Raw genomic sequence first — 19,277 nt, forward strand, 5'->3', positions numbered from 1 at the left:
TGTGATATTCCTGAACAATTGTGTAAAGCATGAAGTGAATTGAATGAGCAATATTGGAGTTGAAAATGCCAATTTGCCTTTAAACTTGAACTGAACACCGACGCTGATGCAAATGCAGACACCGGGGCGAGTAGTATAGCCCTCCTTATTCTTCAAATAGTAAAGCTAAAATTCCAAGTGAAAGTGAAAGTAATTGAATTGAAGTTATAAACTACATTATATTTCAAAGACCACTTAATAGGAGCTAGAATAAAACAGCTGATTAATCTAATATGAAGGTTATGCATTTTATTATGGATGTCAGAGGGTGAAGGTCACCAGTGTAATGAGTTTTATTATGGATGTCAGAGGGTGAAGGTCACCAGTGTAATGAGTTTTATTATGGATGTCAGAAGGTGAAGGTCACCAATGTAATGAGTTTTATTATGGATGTCAGAAGGTGAAGGTCACCAGTGTAATGAGTTTTATTATGGATGTCAGAGGGTGAAGGTCACCAGTGTAATGAGTTTTATTATGGATGTCAGAAGGTGAAGGTCACCAATGTAATGAGTTTTATTATGGATGTCAGAGGGTGAAGGTCACCAGTGTAATGAGTTTTATTATGGATGTCAGAGGGTGAAGGTCACCAGTGTAATGAGTTTTATTATGGATGTCAGAGGGTGAAGGTCACCAGTGTAATGAGTTTTATTATGGATGTCAGAGGGTGAAGGTCACCAGTGTAATGAGTTTTATTATGGATGTCATAGGGTGATGGTCACCTGTGCAATGAGGAACTGTCGTTTAGCGGAGAAGCGTTGTGAAGCACAGTGGATGAAGTCTAGGGCGATACACAGACTCAACATCGGATCTGTCGGCACACGCTTGAACACATTCGCATACTCTCCTGAATAGAAAGAACTGATGGAAATTTACACTTTAATATATAGGCTATAGTTTTTTTCATATTAAAAAGCAAATAATAACAGTATACCTCATACATAGGGATGTTACAACAACTTTATAAAGAACTTTTTAAAAGAATATCAGTTTGCCTTACTATAATCCTTTGTAACAACAAATGTACATGTAAGATGCATGCACATGATATTATATACAAGTAAAGTTGTCTTATTAACAGTAAAGGCAAAGGATTGAAAACTAATATCAAGGACATTTTGCATCATATCTAATAATTCTATGACAAATGTTTGTTATTGAAGAATGCCTACATACCCAGAGAGTGTTTATATGAGCCAGTTGCCATGGAGGTGTGCCCGTTCATAATTCCCAGGTAAATATTGTTGGGCTCCTGTCAGGTAAACATTTAAACAATATGAAATTACGACACAAGGAAAACCCAACCCATCTCTTTCCTATTTATTATGGAATAATGTCTGTCGCTGAGCCCTTAAATTGCATCCAAATAAAATAACAACAAAAAGTTGGGAAGAAACCAGTATTGTTGTCCTACTTAGTTGAAACGAACCCAGGTCGCCTTTTTGAGAAGTGAGTGCGGTTACCACTGCACTAACTGGACAACCTATTTGAGAGACCAGGAGAAGGTTCCCCTCATGAGGTTGAAACCAAAACCACTTGAATGGAGCAAACTCATATTTCACAAGACCACTTTCACCATCTTTTCTTCACTATCTATACAAGTTAAGCATCTATATATGTATCATTAACAATACACTAATGTTTAACTCTGTGACAACCAAATGCTTGCGTCAGTTTTTATTTCAAGCCAAAAGAATCAATAAGACTAGATCAGTAACATGAAATCAATGTAGTTCGGTACGTACATGTATGATTTTGCGAAGCAGAAACCGGTTGTGGCGGGAATCATTACACACCATAATCACCTGCATAAACATGTTCCACGCCTGGGGACACTCAAGATTCTGGAAAAGGGGGCAAATACTACACATTAAGGAAAAAAGATGCTAAATAACGACTTAACTGTGGATATCATTAAAGAAAGTAATACACTTTTAAGTAGGCCTGCAAAAAAGCATTGCCTATCAAAGCCCATCCTTTTCAAAAGAACATTTTGTTAAAACTGAATAATAAGGTGAAGGTTAAGCCATTTCCCCAAATAGGTCCAGTTGGTTTTAAAAGTTCATTTAAGATCATAACCTTCTATGAAATGCTGTGAACAAGTGCTCCCAATGAAGGAGGGAAATTACAAAGGGCTTATATATCGTTTCACAAGAGTTTGCTATACAGCATTGCGGCCCAACCAGCTGAAGCAAACTCCAGTAATTGTATAAAATCATATTTTTATAAGTTAAGCATATATCAAAATGCTGAATTAATTTCATCAATAGGAGTCATCTACTAGTCATGACCAACTAGCACACTAAGTATTAAGTTCCTGGGTACAAGCATTCTTTAGTTATTGATCAGAAACCATTTTTAAGCTTAAGGTCACTGCCAACATATTGTTTTTTTACGTGATGGTAACCTTGACCTTTTGATCTCAAAATCAATAGGGGTCATCTACTAGTCATGAACAACTAGTATACCAAGTATGAAGTTCCTGGACCCTAAGGATCTTTAGTTATTGATAGGAAACTGTTTCTTCACCTCAATGTCATGGCAACCTTGACCTTTGACTGAGTGATCTCAAAATCAATAGGGGTCATCTTCTAGTCATGACCAACTAGCATAACAAGTATGAAGTTCCTGGGTGTAAGCCTTCTTAAGTTAGTGAGGGGAAACTGTTTCTTCACCTCATGGTCACAGTGACCTTGACCTTTGACCTACTGATCTCAAAATCAATTTGAGTCATCTACTAGTCATGACCAACTAGCATAACAAGTATGAAGTTCCTGGGTGCAAGCCTTCTTTAGTTAGTGAGGGGAAACTGTTTCTTCACCTCAAGGTCACAGTGACCTTGACCTTTGACCTACTGATCTCAAAATCAATTTGAGTCATCTACTAGTCATGACTAACTAGCATAACAAGTATGAAGTTCCTGGGTACAAGCTTTCTTTAGTTATTGAGCAGAAACTATTTTTAAGCTTAAGGTCACTGCCAACATATGTTTTTTTTACCTGAAAATAACCATGACCTTTGACCTTTTGATCTCAAAATCATTAGGGGTCATCTTCTAATCATGAACAACTAGCATACCAAGTATAAAGTTCCTGGACCCAAAGGATCTTTAGTTATTGAGCAGAAACTGTTTCTTCATCTCAAGGTCAAGGTGACCTTGACATATGACCTAGTGACCCCAAAATCAATGGAGATCATCTACTAGTCATGACCAACTAGCATTCCAAGTATGAAGTTCATGGGTCTAAGTGTTCTATAGTTATTGAGCGGAAACAAAGTGTGACGTAGTGCTGGACTGACTGACGGACTGACTGACAGACGGACAGGGCAAAAACAATATGTCTCCCCATGAATGGGGGAGACATAATAATTGTTCATACTAAATATCAATCACAATGACTGAAATCAAGGACAAGTATTACAACATTTGCATCGTCATGTTTCTTTGGTCCCTGAACCTTACATTCAAGGTTATTATATTTCAGCCCATGATGGAAGTCACAAATTATAGGTCAACAACAGTATGAACCAACCTCCAGCACAATGTGTCGACCAAAGGTGTATGCCTTCATAGTATTTTTTATCATTACTGATGAAGTCAGAATAAGCCATTCAAAATCCTGAAACAGAATATAAATATAATTATAAGGGGTGTGTGATATTATCAGTAAGATGATATACTGCAAGGAAATGGAATGAAAGCAAAACATTTTTATTCTTGTCTAATTAAATACAGAAAACAATTTATTATCCACACTCGTTTAGGGTTAAAGTAGAATTGAGGTTCATCTTTCAGAAAATTGAAGACATCATGTTTACTACTATTTTTCATGTTAGAAAGTACATTAATAGGACTTGTTCACAATTTGGCATCTATTTGTTTTTATTCATCGCATAATACTTGTATAAAAATAATGTGTTTGTTCTCTAAATATTGTTGTGTTTAGACAGAACTGTCAATATTCAAGTATATCTACTCAGTGGTGGACAATGCAACCCCTTTCAAACTCATCATGAGTGCTCAGGCTGCACAAGAGTGCACGATGTTACAGGATGGAAGATTTTTAGGGAAATGTGGATAATAATGATTAAAAAAATAAATTGTATCATTTATTTAAACCAAATAATGAATCTTGATGCAGGAATTTCTCTAGTGAAATGCAATTTTTTATGCGAAATGCAAAAGTTTATTAGCACATCTCCCACATTTCCTTAAAATTTTGTCTTCCTCTTACATCACATACCAAAACATATCTTACATTTTAGTTTTATTCCAAACGCTTTACAATGAAACTGTTCACTTGAAAGAACTAAAAATAAATAATCAGTAATGCACACATATTGCTTACATCATGTTCACATCTTAAGACTGTTGTTACACCGTATATAGCCAAGCTTAAAGTGTTTTTTTTGCATTTTCTACGCAAGTGAGCCACAAATCTTTAAACCACTTCATACCGGATGTATCTTGTAGTCACTGGAATAGAAGAACGTCGGACAAAGCATCCCAAGCAACGAGATTTCCTCAAAATCTTCCACCCGCCCTGCCTTGATCAGTGCATCACTCAGCTACAGGGGTAAACATTTATTGTATACTTTGTTTTAAAAGCAATCCTGATTTTTTCAATAAAATGCATCAACAATCAAAATGCTTAGCAATTATTCTCTTTAAAAAAAATATTGTCAAATCAGTTTAACAATTTTGAGCAATTTAATTCCAGTGCCATCCATAAATTTAAGTTTGAGAATTAAACAAATTGGTCTCCGGGTGTCTGGTTAGCGCAGTGGTTAGCACACTCACTTCCCACCAAGGTGACCCGGGTTCGATTCCCGGCCTGGGCGCATGTGAGTTTGGTTAGTGGTCACCAAGCCGGACAAGTGTTTTTTCTCCGGTTTCCCCCACAACACAAGACCACACTCTCGCGCAACATTGTGCCAACGAGAGTGATTAATATAAGTTGTAATACAGTGAAACTGCGTTCCCTCGAACAAGCGGTCGCTCGAGAACCGGCGTTCCCTCGAGGTCGGAGCTTGGTCCCGAACTTTTTTCCTTCTATTTTCATATAAAATATACCCACGCTGCCTCGAAACCTAATTATGTCGAGCAGTCGAGCAATATCCTCGGTCCCAAGTACACAAATCGTGCACAAAACCTTATGGCTCCCTCGAGGACATAATTTCACACTTTTTCCCGAACGCGTGTTCCAAAATAAACAAACATTTGCTAGGTGTTAAAATTTTTGAAAGTTGTAAAAATTGCAATGACAGTTGAAAGGCAATTTGATAAGGTGTGAAAAACCGTTCTTCATTGTTAACGCATGACCGATATTAGTTGATATGGGCATTTGAGATGATAATTATGAGAAGTTACTGATAAGAAGTCAATTGTGAGAAATTTAAATGAGTAATAAAAATATGAATAAAACACTACCATATCAATTCAACATCGGATTGAGCAGTTTCGCGAAACCGACATCTTGTCACAAGATGCGCCAATCAACAATCCTTGATTTTGCGAAACTTAAATCTGACTAATGCCACAATATGTACTGTGATACAAATGTTGCTTGTTACGAAAATGTGCTTTTTTGTTAAAATAAGCATTTCTATTTATTCATTTATTGTTTTTAAGACAAACTTTGAACATATTAGCGATTTCCACAACGCAACACATAATCGGTGTCTTGGTAAACAGTCTGTTTGACGACTTCAAACTTCAAATACACTGAAAGATATTTCATATCAAACTGGAAAATTGAAAATCGGGTCGTTCGAAACATCGGTTCCCTCGAGGTTTTGGCTCGGTCCCTGGCGACCTCGAGCGATCGCAGTTTTACTGTACCGGTAGCTTGTTTCACAATCATTGTAAAATTAAATAGTTTAAACTTAACGGTCTCCTGAATATATGATTTAAATGAAAGATTTTACATACCTTGACAAACATCTTGAACAGGTCAAGAAATGGCACAAACACTTTGTTAGTGTTCTGTAACCTGAACATGTAGCTGTCTGAAATGGCAATCAAACTTCATTTTAATTAAACGACAATTTATTATAAAGAATGAGCTTGTATTACAACAGTGATGCAGAGCAAATGCCTATGTTTACATGTAGGTCTGTATTTCTTCAGTTGATTTATAGTCATAACTCAATGATTAATAAAGGTAGAGTAATCGGCCTTTGTGTACATGTGTGTTTTTCCACTGGTCACATGTGTGCCAAGTTTTATTGGAATATCTTGAAAGTTTTTGGAGTTATGGCCACAGTTATAGTTTTGCCTGACAAGAACGCAAAATAAAACTAAAGCTTTGACATTACCTGGACTTTTTTCTTTCAAACACAGACAAGATAAAAATGTGACCTAGATATTTACCTATTTATGTACATGTATGATGCATATTTGTCTAAATGGTTTGACTTATATCAGAGACATTTAGCATTTTCATGTTTCAAATTTATTACTAAGTCATGATTTACAACTATAGAATACATTCATCAATGGAGTGCTGGTCCACCTTGTTTGAATAATTAACAATTATTTTTAACACTTCACTTGAATAAAAGAATTACACTGATAGTTACATTTCTTGCTTAAACAAAAGAAGAAACTTTGGACAGCATATTAATCCACTGAATACAATGATAATGATGGGTAGCTTACAAAACTTGGCCGACTCCTTTCCCTTGGAGGTGAAGTGTGATATGATGCTGTCCTTCCTGTGCTTGTACGTCCTGATCGCCTGCATGTTAGTCACTGAAAACAGTGAAAACATTCCATAATTTCCACCACGCCCAACAACCCAGATATAAATATTCATAACAGTGTAACTAATGAAGAGATTTAATGGTCAAATGATAACCATGGACAAACAATTATTGGATGTGGACTTAGGATGCAATATATTCTTATGTTAAATTAAGAAGGTAATCATCGAGGGCAGTCGTATTCCAATTCAAGCTTTATCTCAATTGTATGTTATATCTGCACCAAAACAAAAGCATAGCAAATAGATGAAGATTTTCTGTTATTGTTCTGAATGTCAAAAAATTTACAAACATATAATTAATACCCCTGTACCAATATTGAAATTTGTCTAAAATGACAACCAATAGTCGGAAATAATGGGTTTAAGCTATTTCAATCAATTTTTGATTATGCAATCAAATTAAAACTGTCTACTTTAATTAATGTACTAAAAAATTAAATGAAATGATATGATTTAGCTTTTTAGCAGAATACTAAAGGATTTATACTGTTCTCTCAACCATATTTTCATATTTATAGTGAATCAAGTCAAATGGCAGTAATGGATTCAAAGATATGGCAATTGATTATCGGCAACCTAAACTCGATCATTGTTACAACTCATGTTTGATAACATGCATGAGCAATGCCGGTCACCTACTGTCTTCAGCCTCGAGCATCCTCCACTCCTGGAAGAGAAGCTGTTTGGCCGTCATCACAAGCTCATCAAGTCTGTCCTGGGAGTGGAGCAGAGAACACTTCTGGAGTAACATCTGCTGCTCCTGGAGTGAGAGAGGGGGCAAATACAGTATTTCAGTCAACCTTGAGTTGTACCATTTTGATACCATTTTATGATGAAAACTCATGGTGAGGAATCACGTGACTTCAAAGGGGTTCTCAAGATGGGTCACCAGTCGTGTCACAACCGATGTAAACAAGCAAGTTAGTGACATTAAGTTCTAAATAACTAAAAAAAAAATTGGACAGAAAAGATATGATTTCCTTGCCTATAAAAGAATATGCCATTATCTGCTTCTACACTTGAAAAATATTTAAGATTTGCTTGTATTTAAATAATGCAATCCCTGGTCAAAATTTCAACTTGAAAGAATTTTGTAGAATGATGAAACGCTGAAATTTTGGCATAGTAGCCGTTGCCCAGAAGAAGCGGATGTTGCCAACAGGGAACTGAAGACAGGCACATTAATACAACTACGCAGTATTAAGAGACTAGCAGAGAATGTCAGTGGTATGTCAACTAGTGGAACCAGGTGCATGTGAAGCCGGTAAAACTAGTTGATGTTATTGTTTTCAGTGCTCTAATCCATCTGACTTTTTTGTGACTTGTATGCATAAATATAATAACAAACAGATTTTTGTTAATACTTGTTCCAATACTGTTCCTGTTTAAAACTATATGCTTGTTATGTATTGATAAGTTATTTATGTTTGTTATTCATGTCGGAAAATAGCTCATTAAGCTAATGTTCCCGGTTATCATATAAATGACTTCAAATAAAGATTCTTGTATCTTGTATCTTGAGAATGCCTCTCAAACAGCTCTTTATTTTAAATGTTCCTCCTTCAGCAGACAGAGAGGATCAAATGCAATTTTTTACTGAACCCATATATACAATACTTTTAGTGATGATTAAAGGTTTTCTGTTTGTTGGCTAAGGTATAGCAGAACACGTTTCTGATCTTTTGCAACAAACTTTTTTTTCACAAAAGAATATTAAAAAAACGATTTCCACAAGGCTTTTATTCATTACATTACAATGTGGGTGAAAGAGATGTTTTAAGAAGATATTAGAAAACTCGGGCAATGAATAATGAACAACTATAAACTCTACCTGTTTGGTTAATTTCCTCTCTTCAACTTCCTCTGTAACAGAAAATATAATATATGACCAGAGTAAGAAATTAATAGGTAAGCAAGTCATGGAAACAGAAAAGAATCCAATTACTTACTAGGTTAATGAAAGAATCTCTCCATTTATTTGTTTTTCAGAACAGAAAGTGTGAATTAAGTGTTCTGCACATGTTTCGATATACTTGTTTTTATATGTTATTTCCAAACAAAAATATTCTTTACCATGTTCTAATGTCTCCAAAGCTTCCTCATGTTTGCCAAGCTGTTGTTGTAGCGCTGATAGGGACATTCTGGCTCCAATATGGGAAGGGGCCAGTTTCACTACCATTTTGTAAGCTTGAACTGCCCCTTGGATGTCATTGAGAACCTTGAGACATTCCCCGTACCTCAGCCACACTGCAGCCTGTGCAAACAACACAATTGTTAATGTTTTTGTGAAATGGTGCTAGTTTAACTGTCTTGTAAGGTTGAACTGCCCCCTTGTTGTAATAAAAGATCTTGAGACATTCCCCGTACCTCAGCTACACTGCAGCCTATGGAAACAGCACAATTGTTAATGTTTTTGTGAAATGGTGCTAGTTTAACTGTCTTGTAAGGTTGAACTGCCCCCTTGTTGTAATAAAAGATCTTGAGACATTCCCCGTACCTCAGCTACACTGCAGCCTATGGAAACAGCACAATTGTTAATGTTTTTGTGAACGGGTGTTAGTTTAACTGACAGGGATGATAACAGAGCCAAGTTGCCAATCCTGAAAATGTCTGCGTGGGGTTCAGGGGGCCGCCGAAGGCCCCCGATGGGTCCAGGGCAAAGCCCTGGTGGGGGGACAAGGGGGGGCGAAGCCCCCCGAAGCTTTCCGTATTTTAGGGATTCTAATACCCTTTTTTGCCTTAGAATAGTGTTCAAGGAGTACACCTTTCGGTTTGGTAGATATAATTATGTACAACATGAGACATCCACAATCAAAACAATTATCAGGAATCTTAGCAGTGAAGTTTAACACCTTTGTCTTTAAACAAAGTTAAATTTACTTTATTTTACCTGAAGTCACAGGCATTAGACATGTACCTGACATTTTGGTTCAGTTGTCCACTTCCCATAAAACTCAACTGGCTATGATCAAATGCTTGTGTATGAACAGTCTACACTGTGGGATGTTTGATTTATAATAATGAACAACATATCGATTATGATGCTTGCAAATGTTTATTGTAAAAGTGTTAATTATTCAATTTTTATGTATCATAAAAAGAGTATTTATTCCATTTTCTGCACATTTGATGAGAATATAGTGTTATTAATTATTATATATATTATTCCAAGTAATATCCAAACGGGACTTAAATGCTTTGGCAGCGTAGCCGTTGTGGACATGGTGGACTTTGACGTATTCTGGTCCCTAAGCCAGATTATTTCCCCTCATGGTGTTACATGAGTCCAGTAGAATACAAACTAGATTATCCCACGGCAGTTCAAGTCTCTCAAACAGACTTTCAAATTCTATGAAAATTGATTCAGAATCAGCCCTAGTGATTTTTAAGGAGGCCAAATGTCTCAACACTATTTTTTTCTCTATAGCAGAAAAATAGCTGCAACAGTTTTCTCATTGTGTTTGTTGACTTGTCTTAGTTGAAACAAAACCGAGATCCATTAACTCCTCCACATGTCCATCATTGAAATGGCTAGCCACTCCGTAAGTCATCTAGTATGATGCTGTACACCTTTGAAGTTTTAATTCGCTGAGAGCTTTTGTATCTTTGGCAAGTGTCTTAAGTAAGACACACTACTGTGGTGCCAGGGAGCATGTTCAGCCATAAATCCAAGTATCATGGTCTCTGGATTAAATTGTCAGTCATTGACAGGAATAACTGGATGCACTGGCTGAGGTGTCTGTTCATCCCTGACTTTTGTAACCATCAACATAACTGGAAATACAAATTACAACTATAGAATTTAAATCTCACTCAAACTGGGTCCTCAAGAAGTTTTGTTGAACTGTCTCAAATAGAAAATAAAATGACTGCCTCTACGTAATATGTATTACTACTACAAAATATTTATTCATTTTTTTTGTTTAAATTTGAACCAAACCAATTTTCATTTGAACCTCCCATTATGGTCAACAGCCACTTCTTATTGAGAACAATGGTTCAAACATTATGAGAATAATAAAGAAACGGTTTACAGCGTAAACTTCAATCGGCCAAATAAAATTTGTAAAATAAAAATCGATTATTATGACACAATCCGAATCGGGATGTCCGAAATAATGCTACATGCGCAAAATTCATAATCAGTTTGATCACTTTCTATTAACTTAAATAGAAACGTTTCGGGAATTTCTCTTAAAAAAAATGGCAAATATACCCTTTAAATCGACGAATCGATGTTTTTAGAAGTTGGTGGTGGTCGTTTTTTTTCCAATTTTCCAATACCCGTTTATTCGTCTTCGTCGTCTGTCATATCCGGATACGACCATCCGGATAGGTAAGTGTTATATGGGAAACGAAATCGAATATTTTGGGGATTCGATCTTGGTTAACGTAAATCGTTCTGAAGGGCGGTGCAAAAGCACGGTTACCGGTACCCGGTATTTGCAATCACTTTCCGATAGGACTGCTATAGTTAATATTATAATAGTACGATGGCTGTTGTGGAGTTATAATTATTAAATATGCTCTTACTTTAAACTAAATGCCTTCATTTTATAACAAAGGTTATAGTTATCCAAATTGTATCCAATTATATATTTTGGCAGATAAGGCGATAAACCGAAACTGGATCCATTTTAGTCAATTGCACACTTCAATAAGGCTAAAGTTTTTATAAAAAAATAATAAACAAAAAATGAAAATGACTTTCAACTGACCCCCGTATAGTAAAAAAAACTATATGGGATTCAGTTTTGATAACTCAACAAAAATTATAAAGTTATATTACACTAGACAGTTGATTAAGGATTCAGTTATGGTTAAATGCAATTTATAGGTATACAATTACTATATGGGATCCAGTTTGGGCATCTCTACTGTAGGCTAGGCAATGAACGCACATTGAAATGAACAGTTGACGCAACTGACTGTAAGGGATTTAGTTTTGGTTAATTGCATTTTTGCAACATAAATGTATGGGTATTAATCTACTAGATGGATCCAGGCTTGATATCCTTAGGCAGTGAAAACATATTGAAATACACAGTTGACTTAACTGACTAAAAGGGATTCAGTTTTGGTTAATTGCATTGTATGTGTGTAGCATTACTTTATATGGGATCCAGTTTTGATATCTCTAAACCGTGAGCATTATAATGAAACGAACAGTTGACGGTAAGGGATCCCGTTTTGGTAAAAACACATTTTCCTCTGTATATGGGATCCAGTTTTGATAACAGAACAAACGCATATTCATTTTAAATTGGACAGTAGACTTAAAAGGATCATGTTTTGGTTAAATGCAATTGCATTTCATGAGTAAAGCATCAATGCTATATGGGATCCAGTTTTGATACCTCTAGGCATTGAATGCATATTGAAATGAACAGTTGACTTCCGACTGACTAAAGGGGATTCAGTTTCGGTTCATTAAATTTTGTAGATATATCATTATAGCTGTTCATTGTAACGTGCGTTCAATGCCTAGCCTACAGTAGAGATGCAGAAACTGGATCAAATATAGTAATTGTATACCCATAAATTGCAGTTAACCAAAACTGAATCCCATATAGTAATTGTATACCCATAAATTGCATTTAACCAAAACTGACTCCCTTATAGTAATTGTATACCCATAAATTGCAGTTAACCAGAACTGACTCCCTTATAGTAATTGTATACCCATAAATTGCATTTAACCAAAACTGACTCCCATATAGTAATTGTATACCCATAAATTGCAGTTAACCAAAACTGACTTCCATATAGTAATCGTATACATATAAATTACAGTTAACCAAAACTGACTCCCTTATAGTAATTGTATACCCATAATTTTTTTACATTTAACCAAAACTGACTCCCTATAGTAATTGTATACCTGTAAATTACATTTAACCAAAACTGACTCCCATATAGTAATTGTATACCCATAAATTGCATTTAACCAAAACTGACTCCCTTATAGTAATTGTATACCCATAAATTGCATTTAACCAAAACTGACTCCCATATAGTAATTGTATACCCATAAATTGCAGTTAACCAAAACTGACTTCCATATAGTAATCGTATACATATAAATTACAGTTAACCAAAACTGACTCCCTTATAGTAATTGTATACCCATAAATTGCAGTTCACCAAAACTGACTCCCTTATAGTAATCGTATACATATAAATTACAGTTAACCAAAACTGACTCCCTTATAGTAATTGTATACCCATAAATTGCATTTAACCAAAACTGACTCCCATATAGTAATTGTATACCCATAAATTGCATTTAACCAAAACTGACTCCCATATAGTAATTGTATACCCATAAATTGCATTTAACCAAAACTGACTCCCATATAGTAATTGTATACCCATAAATTGCATTTAACCAAAACTGACTCCCTTATAGTAATTGTATACCCATAAATTGCAGTTCACCAAAACTGACTCCCTTATAGTAATTGTATACCCATAAATTGCAGTTCACCAAAACTGACTCCCATATAGTAATTGTATACCCATAAATTGCAGTTCACCAAAACTGACTCCCTTATAGTAATTGTATACCCATAAATTGCATTTAACAAACACTGAATCCTTTTTATCAACTGTCTTATGTTATATGATTATATATTCGTTGAGTTACCAAAACTGGTTCCCATATAGTAAGGATTTTCTTTTTTACCAAAACTGACTCCCATATAGTCAACACTTTGTTTCAATATAGTAATCATATTAGTAATCACGGCCAAGATATATCAAAACTATCAAAACTGCTTCCCATATAGTTATCTTATACCCATAGACAGCTTTAAACCATTATGTAGCAAATAAGTCATTTTACGACATTATCCATTTTTGAATCCCCTCTATCATTGAATAATGAGAAAACGTCTCCCATATAACCTCCACCATCCGGATACTGTCTTCTAGTCCCATCGGTAATTTCCGTAATCACCGGATGCTATCTTAACCAATCATATAGCTCGATTGCCAAGACGTAAATAGGTTCGTTAATTTCCGACTTTACGCTTCCGGAAAACTCACCTTTCGTACCCATATTGTTCGAACTGAGCTCGATTCGCTCCCTGTACCCCTCCCCCCTAGAAAAAACTCAACGGATTTACATTAATCTCAAAATCGATCCGTGAGGCCTTAAATCCGGAATTCCGGATTAATCCGGAATTTTATCATCCCTGAACTGTCTTGTAAGGTTGAACTGCCCCCTTGTTGTAATAAAAGATCTTGAGACATTCCCCGTACCTCAGTTACACTGCAGCCTATGGAAACAGCACAATTGTTAATGTTTTTGTGAACGGGTGTTAGTTTAACTGTCTTGTAAGGTTGAACTGCCCCCTTGTTGTAATAAAAGATCTTGAGACATTCCCCAAACCTCAGCCAAACAGTTGTGTGGACTACCACATTTTATATATTATTTACTTACAAGACAAGCCAGTTTTACAACTTTCAACATTTTAACTGCCCCCTGAATTTCAAAGAAACAAGGATTAAGCTGAGCATAAGAAATCATTGCAAGCCTTCATGTTCAATTGCAGCTTACTTAGTGTTGCAATATTAAAAGCATTGAGAAATGAACAGTATTTTGTAACTTCCACAATTGATTGCTGTAACTTTTTTCATTTTTGTAATAAGACTCAATATGCATCAATGTACCAGGTTGTAGTTTTTTGAGTGTGTAAGTTTCTTGAGAAGGGGCACGGCCTGCTTGTGGAAGCTGTTGTCTATGAAGGCCTCGGCAAGGTCAAGGTAAAGGTCACCATTTGACTCCACATCCTCCTCCAACAGGGGCTGTATTATGGCCTGAAAAAAGAAGACTTTTTTTGAGATGTGGCACACTGATGAAAGTTTTTACACTACCAAGGCTTAAACATTTGGACTTCTTCAAAAAACAAGACAAGCTAATATAACAGAATCTGATTGTGAATTCGGCCATAAGCCTTGTAAAAATGTTCTCAAAAAACTCTAAATTTGCATTAAGCTTATACATTGATGAATTCAACTAGGATATTGCACAGAGATTTAAGCAAGAAGCACCATGACTTTGTGATGTGTGCATTGATTATAAGTTGTGGTTTTATACCTTAACAAGTTTCTCGTGCTTTAAGTGGATGAGACAGATGGCCAGTTTTGCCCGCAGGTCAATGGGTAACATCTCCGGAACCTCTATACTGGAATGTAATATAACACAGTCTCTCAACAATGACACTTAGAACCAGGGGATCCAGAGTTGGTGGTGGCCTGGGCCCCTCTTTTTCAAGTGAACAGTTCATGTCAATATGATTAAAAAAATCATTAATTACACCAGAATGCACCATTTACTCAAAATCGCCGCCCAGCCCACCAGCCCCACAAAAAAAATCCTAAGGAGGGAGCACATGCACATCCCCCTGAAGTTGCCACCTTATATTGAATCCTGGAGCACACCCCTGGTAAGCATAGTTATATAAATACAATAGCATCAAGACGTCAATTTTGGAGAACATGTATATCAATCTTTTGTTATTTCATTGTTATAAAGATCACTAAAAAATAAGATTTTTGGACTTGGCATGTCTTTGTTTCCAATAAGTTTTGGGAGTGTTTTTTTAGTATTACTAAAGGCAATTGACTGTAAAGAATGTTTCCAAACTTTTTAAGTTGATCTGCTTTCTTGCTTTATTAAATAGAATCTAAACCATGAGGGAAATCAATAAAATGATGCTAAAATAGTTAACTACATCTTTTGTATAAGCTGTTATTAAATAATTAAGATATATTCCATGTTAATTCTGTGCCAGTAGAAACTAGAGCCATCACTGAAGGTGATTAATACCCCCGAATGCCGCCTCTCATTATGATTTATCATTGTATGAAGTTTTATGAAATTCCATCTAGTAGTTTTCAAGTTACTGTGCGGACAAAAGTTTGACCAAAAAAAAACACAGAAAAAGGCAATAACTCTGTAATTTGCTAAAATAGTGTAATGATTCATGTACACTGAACTCTTTCTCATTGTGCTGTACCATTGTATAAAGTTTTATTACATTCCATCAGGTAGTTTTCAAGTTATACTCCAGACAAGAAATAAGTAACAAAGGGCAATAACTCTGTAATTGGCTAAAATATAATTGCAGTTCCCGTACACTGCACTTCCTCTCATTATGATCTTTCACTGTTTGAAGTATTATTAAATTCCATCCAATAGTTTTCAAGTTATGCTCCGGACAAGAAAAAAGTAACGAAGGGCAGTAACTCTGTAATTGGCTGAAATAGAATTGCAGTTCCTGTACACTGCACTTCCTCTCATTATGATCTATCACTGTATGAAGTTTTATTAAATTCCATCCAATAGTTTTCAAGTTATGCTCCGGACAAGAAAAAGTAACAAAGGGCAATAACTCTGTAATGAGCTGAAATAGAATTGCGGTTCCTGTACACTGCACTTCCTCTCATTATGATCTATCACTGTATGAAGTTTTATTAGATTCCATCCAATAATTTTCAAGTTATGCTCCGGACAAGAAAAAGTAATCCAGGGCAGTCACTCTGTAATTGGCTGAAAAAGAATTGCAGTTCCTGAACACTGCACTTCCTCTCATTATGATCTATCACTGTATGAAGTTTTATTAAATTCCATCCGGTAGTTTTCAAGTTATGCTCCGGACAAGAAAAAGTAACAAAGGGCAGTAACTCTGTAATTAGCTGAAAAAGAATTGCAGTTCCTGAACACTGCACTTCCTCTCATTATGATCTTTCACTGTATGAAGTTTTATTAAATTCCACCCAATAGTTTTCAAGTTATGCTCCGGACAAGAAAAAGTAACAAAGGGGAGTAACTCTGTAATGAGCTGAAATAGAATTGCGGTTCCTGTACATTGCACTCCCTCTCATTATGATCTATCACTGTATGAAGTTTTATTAAATTCCATCCAATAGTTTTCAAGTTATGCTCCGGACAAGAAAAAGTAATCAAGGGCAGTCACTCTGTAATGAGCTGAAATAGAGTTATGGTTCTTGTGCACTGCACTTCCTCTCATTGTGCTTAACCATTGAATTAAGTTTTAATAAATTCCATCTAGTTGTTTGCAAGTTAATGTCTGGAAATAAAAATGACAGCAAAAAAACAACAAATAAATGGCAATAACTCAGTAATTAGCTAAAGTAGAGTTATGGTTCTTGAACACTGCACTTTCTCTCATTGTGCTTTACCATTGTATTAAGTTCCAATCAATACCATCCAGTACTTTTCAAGTATATATTATACTCCAGACAAAAAAAGTAACAAATAGCAATAACTCAGTAATAGGCAAAAATAGAGTTATGGTTATTGTACACTGCACTTCCTCTCATTATGCTCTACCATTGTATGGAGTTTAATCCAATTCCATCCAGTAGTTTTTAAGTTATACTCTGGACAAGGTAAATTGCAACGGACCGACCGACCACAGGGTGACTCCAATATACCCCCTTCAAACTTCATTTGTCGGGGTATAATAAAGTAGGGTGTAGCCATAACAATACAGTGTATGTTTCATGTGTTACAATATTTCATAGTTTAAAGTTTCTTAATGGCTATAAACATGTCGATAAACATTCCTCGCATCCACAGATTAGGTCAAACATAACCCTTTTCATAGACCTGATTAAAGTTGAAGTACTGAAGATATCAAACAATATATCTTATATTTAATTATACATATAACATTTACTTGTTAGATACACTGCATGATGACATCTATATTGATAAAATATGATCAAGGTAATAACCCCATCAATTGTGACTTTATCTTTTATCTATAAATTAGATAGCTTCAAATTAATAACTTCATTTCTTCCTGTTTCGAGGCACAGTCTCAACAACACCATTTAAAAATGGCTGAGAACTCTGTCTCTCTCTCAGGAAGTGACAAGGAGGAGTTTGTATGTACACTTTGTGCAGAAACAGACCTGAATAAGGTGAGCTGATTTTGATTTTTAGTTTAAAGCTGTACACTCACAGATTTACCTTTCTGTCAACTTTTTTTAATTTCTTGTCTGGGAATAAGCCAGTTTTTGTGTAAATGTCTGGAAACCAGTGATATAAGACTGCTGACAAAAGATCAGATCGCTGATTTTCATATTTTAGTTTTAAAGAGATGTTTTATGGCTAGAAGCATTACTAACGTTTTAAGAAAATGAGTTTTTCATCAGTTTTCCTATCCATTGAGAATTTTTAGCGAGTTACCTTATGTGACTGATTTGAAGGCATTGATGCCAAAATCAACTGATTCTGAGACCAAAATAAATAAATTCAAAACTGTCAATTAGTAAGATTGCAGCTTTTATAAAAATAATTTGGGGAATTGGTAAACATTATTTGAGAGGTCAGCACCAGAAATGTTGATGTGATAATATTTTCTATAAAGCAATGTCAGTATAAAATGTAACACCATTCTAGTCTTGCTTCAAATTATTTAGTAAGGTGTTGTTTTATAGTAAGGTTTAATTCTTAAATGATGAGCAAATAGCATAATATTAAGCTCTGAAAATATCATGTTAACCAGAACTAATAAATGACGAAGCCCTGGGTGTGAATTAAATAAAGGAGCCTCTGATCAAGGGTCTGATATGCTAACCACTGGGCCAACACCACTGCAGTTGCTGATAATTGGCATGTTCATTGTGCATTGTGTTGCATGATATATTCATGATCTGTTCATGGCTTCAAACCTTTTTATTCTAATGTATCCAAGGCTGAAAATGCATGAGTTTTATTTTTGCAATATGTTTGAAATCATCATGAGCATGACTGTTTCCCAGCTAGGTTTCTGCAGAACTGCACTGCCAGGACTGTCAACAGAGCCTCTGTGTGGCATGTCTCCAGCAGCACAACAAGTTTGCTGGGATGAGGAACCACCGCCTTGTCTCCCAGCAAGAGCATCGTTCCCTTACTGTTACCATGGAGACAGGGAGCCAAGAGGGGGAGATGTTCCGGTGTCCACAGCATGAGGAGAAACCCCTCAATATGTACTGTCAGGAATGTGACTTTGTCACATGCAGTGTGTGCGTGGCCACTAAACACAGGTGAGTCAACAGGAAAACTACCAATATGAGCACAGGTAGAGTTGCTATGAGTACACAGGTAGAGTAACCATGAGAACACAGGTAGAGTAGCCATGAGTACACAGGTAGAGTAGCCATGAGTACACAGGTAGAGTAGCCATGAGTACACAGGTAGAGTAGCCATGAGTACACAGGTAGAGTAGCCATGAGTACACAGGTAGAGTAGCCATGAGTACACAGGTAGAGTAGCCATGAGTACACAGGTAGAGTAGCCATGAGTACACAGACAGAGTAGCCATGAGTTCACAGGTAAAGTAGCCATGAGTACACAGGTAAAGTAGCCATGAATATGTGGTAGAGTAGCCATGAGTACACAGGTAGAGTAGCCATGAGTACACAGGTAGAGTAGCCATGAGTACACAGGTAGAGTAG

The 19,277-nt window shown here is 35.9% G+C and overlaps 1 protein-coding gene across 1 annotated transcript in view; it reads right to left on the reverse strand.

Moving 5' to 3' along the window:
- Positions 1–19,277, reverse strand: part of LOC128214093 (general transcription factor 3C polypeptide 3-like) — a 47,852-nt gene that overhangs the window by 10,760 nt on the left and 17,815 nt on the right. The window contains exons 12-23 of the mRNA XM_052920345.1: positions 14,905–14,992; positions 14,478–14,624; positions 8,877–9,057; positions 8,635–8,666; positions 7,443–7,563; positions 6,698–6,790; positions 5,969–6,045; positions 4,495–4,605; positions 3,570–3,656; positions 1,782–1,880; positions 1,213–1,288; positions 759–883 (exon numbers count right to left, since the gene is read on the reverse strand). Of these exons, the coding sequence (XP_052776305.1) occupies positions 759–883; positions 1,213–1,288; positions 1,782–1,880; positions 3,570–3,656; positions 4,495–4,605; positions 5,969–6,045; positions 6,698–6,790; positions 7,443–7,563; positions 8,635–8,666; positions 8,877–9,057; positions 14,478–14,624; positions 14,905–14,992 (1,237 nt within the window). The remainder of the gene's footprint in view (positions 1–758; positions 884–1,212; positions 1,289–1,781; positions 1,881–3,569; positions 3,657–4,494; positions 4,606–5,968; positions 6,046–6,697; positions 6,791–7,442; positions 7,564–8,634; positions 8,667–8,876; positions 9,058–14,477; positions 14,625–14,904; positions 14,993–19,277) is intronic.

Source organism: Mya arenaria, chromosome 13 (assembly GCF_026914265.1).
Source record: "Mya arenaria isolate MELC-2E11 chromosome 13, ASM2691426v1".
NCBI lineage: Eukaryota > Metazoa > Mollusca > Bivalvia > Myida > Myidae > Mya > Mya arenaria.